The 3,821-nt window shown below is 32.1% G+C and overlaps 1 protein-coding gene across 1 annotated transcript; it reads right to left on the reverse strand.

Moving 5' to 3' along the window:
* Positions 1-2,821: 2,821 nt before the first annotated feature.
* LOC112602139 lies at positions 2,822-3,338 on the reverse strand. The gene is made up of 2 exons (XM_025350076.1): positions 3,182-3,338; positions 2,822-3,087 (listed from the first exon to the last, which is right to left on the reverse strand). The coding sequence occupies exons 1-2, from the start codon at positions 3,336-3,338 to the stop codon at positions 2,822-2,824; spliced, it is 423 nt and encodes a 140-aa protein (XP_025205861.1).
* Positions 3,339-3,821: the final 483 nt, after the last annotated feature.

Raw genomic sequence — 3,821 nt, forward strand, 5'->3', positions numbered from 1 at the left:
AACTACTGTCACGTAATTCAATGACACTACTGTATCATAGCTATCTACGACCAATAATCACATACGCGAGTGAAACATGGTCACTGACCAAAGGAGACAGCAAACGGCTAATGACCTTCGAAAGAAAAGTACTGAGAAATATATACGGCCCGAAATTCGATGCAGAATCGCAAACTTATGAAAGAAGGAATAATCAAGAACTACAGGAGTTATATAACAGGCCAAATATTATTGCATATATAAGAAGCAAGCGTCTGGAATGGTTCGGTCATGTTTGGAGAGCGGATGGACAAGTAATAAAAGAAGTTTTAATTAACACAATAAATAAAAAACGTCCATTAGAAAGACCAAGGACCCGATGGGTGGACGTTATAGCTCAAGATATAAAAAACATAGAGGAAGCGTCATCTTTTGACGACGCATACGATAGAGAGAAATGGAGAGGTTTTGTGATGGCAGCGATGGCACTTAATGGGCCGATAAGCTGAAGAAGAAGAAGAAGAATGGTAGGGGAAATTTGGCCTCGGAACGACGGAGCGCAATCATTTGGATGCGTCAGCCGTATGCGTTCTCAATTTTTTAGTTTTAATGGTTTTATTTTATGTAAATAAGTGTTGCTCATAACATTGTTACTAAAATGCCGATGTGTAGTGTTTTTTGGATGCAATGAACGGAATGGACATCGTTTTCCAAATAGAGAAAAGTCGCCTAAAAGATTTGCAATTTGGACAGATTTTTGAAAAGAAAATCATTCCGTCCAGGACAAAATGCCAGAATTTGCAATAAACATTTTTTAGAATCAGATTTAGATGAATCATCTGTAATAAAAAAAAAAAACTTATGCCAAATTCTCAAGAACCATTTTTAAAAAATAATGCTGTTCCGTCAATAAATGTTGATAAATTGGTTCGAAATAAAAAAAACCTCGTACGTCGATGACCTCCACCAGCGTAATCCAGACCAACTATAATATTGCAGAACCTAATATTCTTCTAAATATAATAAAAAATAATGTAAGCGAAAATAAGAAATGTGAAATTGGTATTCAATGTGTATTGGGCAATGAAACTATAAAAAACAATGACGACCGAATCTTGTATGATGGTGATACACTTATGAATATCTCAGGAGAAACACCGTTTGAACTTTTAAATTATTCATTTGAAAGCGGTGTTCTAGAGAACGGGGATAATGAACAAAATGAATCAAACTGTAGTTTTGACGAAAACGAATGTTTTATTGTTTATTGGAGCTGCCTAAGTGAATTATTTAAAACTTGTGGATCTTGTAAGTACCCAATTATTAAACACAAATTTTTTGTAAAGGTGCATCACTAAGTGTTTTTACAACATGCGAAATGGGCCACACTTTAAATTGGAGTTCTCAACCGCAATATGGAAAACTTCCTGTTGGTAATGTATTGATAGCATCGTCCTTAATGATGTCGGGCATCAATTTTAACTCATTTATTGAATTTTGTAGTACTCTGAATCTAAATATATTTACGCGTACCATATATGATAGACACATAAATCGTTATTTTACACCGGTAGTTAATTTTGCCTGGTACAAAAAAACAAAACGAAATATTAGAAAATATACGCAATTCTAGTGATGCGACTTGGCTAGCCGGCGATGGACAATTTGATTCACCCGGATTTTGCGCTAAATTTGTTACATACTCGATCATGGACCTGAACACGGGGTACATTATTGACTTTTCCATTATTCAGAAAGGTATGGTGAAAGGTGATTTAGAAAAGTCTGCATGCAATTATGTTTTAAACGAGTTAATTGAAAATAAGAAAATAAATATCCATCTGTTTCTTACTGATAGACATGTTGGCATAAGGTCCATGATGAAAAAAAGAATTTCCCAACATATTACACGAGTTTGATGTTTGGCATTTGTCAAAAAGTCTTATAAAGAAATTTAAAACTGTTGATGCAAACAAATATCCAGAAGTAATCGAGTGGAAAAAAAAGTATAATAAATCATATGTGGTACTCAGCACAAACCTGTAATGGTAATAGTAAGGTATTGATCACCAAATTTACTTCCAATTTTACATCATATTAAAAATGAGCACCAATGGCAAACTGAAGAAGGAACAATGACTTGTGAGCACGAGGAGATACCGGAAAACATACGGAGAAAAAAAAATGGATTCACTCACAATCAGAATCGTATAATATTTAAAAAAAAAATATTATTAGATAAAAGATTTTTGAACGACTTGCAACATGCTAGTAATTATGTACATACTGGAAAATTAGAGTCATATCATAATTTAAGATTGAAATATGTACCAAAACGTATACATTTTCCATACAACGGTATGGTACTGAGATCAAAATTAGCTATTATGGACCATAACGCTAACATAAATAAAGAACAAATTGGCGATAAGGCACAGTTTTCAAAAGCAACGGGAAGTTGGGTTTTGAAAAATAAATATGCCAAATCTACTAATATCTGGAAATACGATATAATGGAAAAAGTTGAAAAAATTTTGCACTAATAAAAATACCAACGATATTAATTCAATTCCAAAACCCCCTCATGAAATTGTAATGCCAGATTGTATTGCACTAATCCCAAAACCGCCAATAGAAGAATTGAAAAAAAATAAGTTTTCTCGATTTTCACACGTACTTATCTAAACTTTAAAATTACGTAAGTTCAATTTAAATGATTGCTGAAAATAATTTATCTATAAATACATTTTTATTTTATTCAATACTTTTAACAAAATACATAAACAGTAAAATCTAGTAAATAAATAAATATTATATTCTGTTTTCTTAATCAGGATTTTTTTCACTTGGACGGAATCCTATATAAATGCCATTTTTTTTCCGGAAACAAACTTCTAATCTTGGCAATTGAACATGATGGAATTACTACTCGGTTCCCTTTTCCAATTGTGGTCCACGCATTTATCCAAGATATAAAATTTTTGTAAGCTAAATACCTCCATAATTTATTTTCAGGTTCATCTACGCTTAGCAATTTTCTTTTAGTTTTATTTTTAGATTTTAAAATTAATTGATGGCGTGTTATATTTAGTACATCTATGTCTAAAACTAATTTTTTCAAATAAATTGTTCTGTGTTATACACGTATAATTACCGGCTAAATGTTTTATATTATCATATTCTTGACAACATATAGACTCACGATTTGTTGTCATAATTACACATTTTTCACAACTACACCAATTACGAGTTCCACTTCGATTTTCGTAATTCACATATTGTATAGCATTATATTCCAAAACAGTATCAACTTCATCGTCATTTTCATATTTAGGCTCAAATAAATAAGCACTAGTCATAGTAAGAATTTTAATTTAGAAATTACACAAGTGAATACGTTGCCGAACTGCCGAACACGGACTGATCGTTGGTAATCACAAGACATATTATATTCAACCAAAATTTAAAAATATAACGTAATAATAAATAAATGTGTGCGTGTAGTGTGTAAAATACGTAGGATTAGATAAGATAGCAGCAGTCGGCGGACCCGTTGTTCGAACGCCGCGCGCCGCTCGCTATGATGTGCTGTTTAACTAAAATGTCTCTTATAAGATTTTTAATATTTAAAAAACTAAACGTCATATTGAAATTCTGATTCTTGCATCGTCTTAAACGCATAAAACCACACATATTTACATAAATTAAATTTCAAAAATAAAATGTTTAGGTAGGTAAATCGTTGTGAGAAGCGAGGAACTTTTACACGTATAAGATAGGCAATTACGAAGAGTAGGGCCCAATGACGTCACGCGTCTTTTTTCAATTGCTCATAACTTATT

This window comes from Melanaphis sacchari, unplaced genomic scaffold (genome assembly GCF_002803265.2).
Source record: "Melanaphis sacchari strain LSU unplaced genomic scaffold, SCAv2.0 Contig844_pilon_pilon, whole genome shotgun sequence".
In the NCBI taxonomy this organism is placed as follows: domain Eukaryota; kingdom Metazoa; phylum Arthropoda; class Insecta; order Hemiptera; family Aphididae; genus Melanaphis; species Melanaphis sacchari.

Bases quoted from the DNA above. Each gene is read 5' to 3' on its own strand.
- LOC112602139 (XM_025350076.1), bottom strand. From the start codon at position 3,338: ATGACTAGTGCTTATTTATTTGAGCCTAAATATGAAAATGACGATGAA. The intron at 3,088-3,181 runs GTGAGTCTATAT...TGAAAAAATTAG, and splicing joins TGTAATTATGACAACAAATC to TTTTAGACATAGATGTACTA.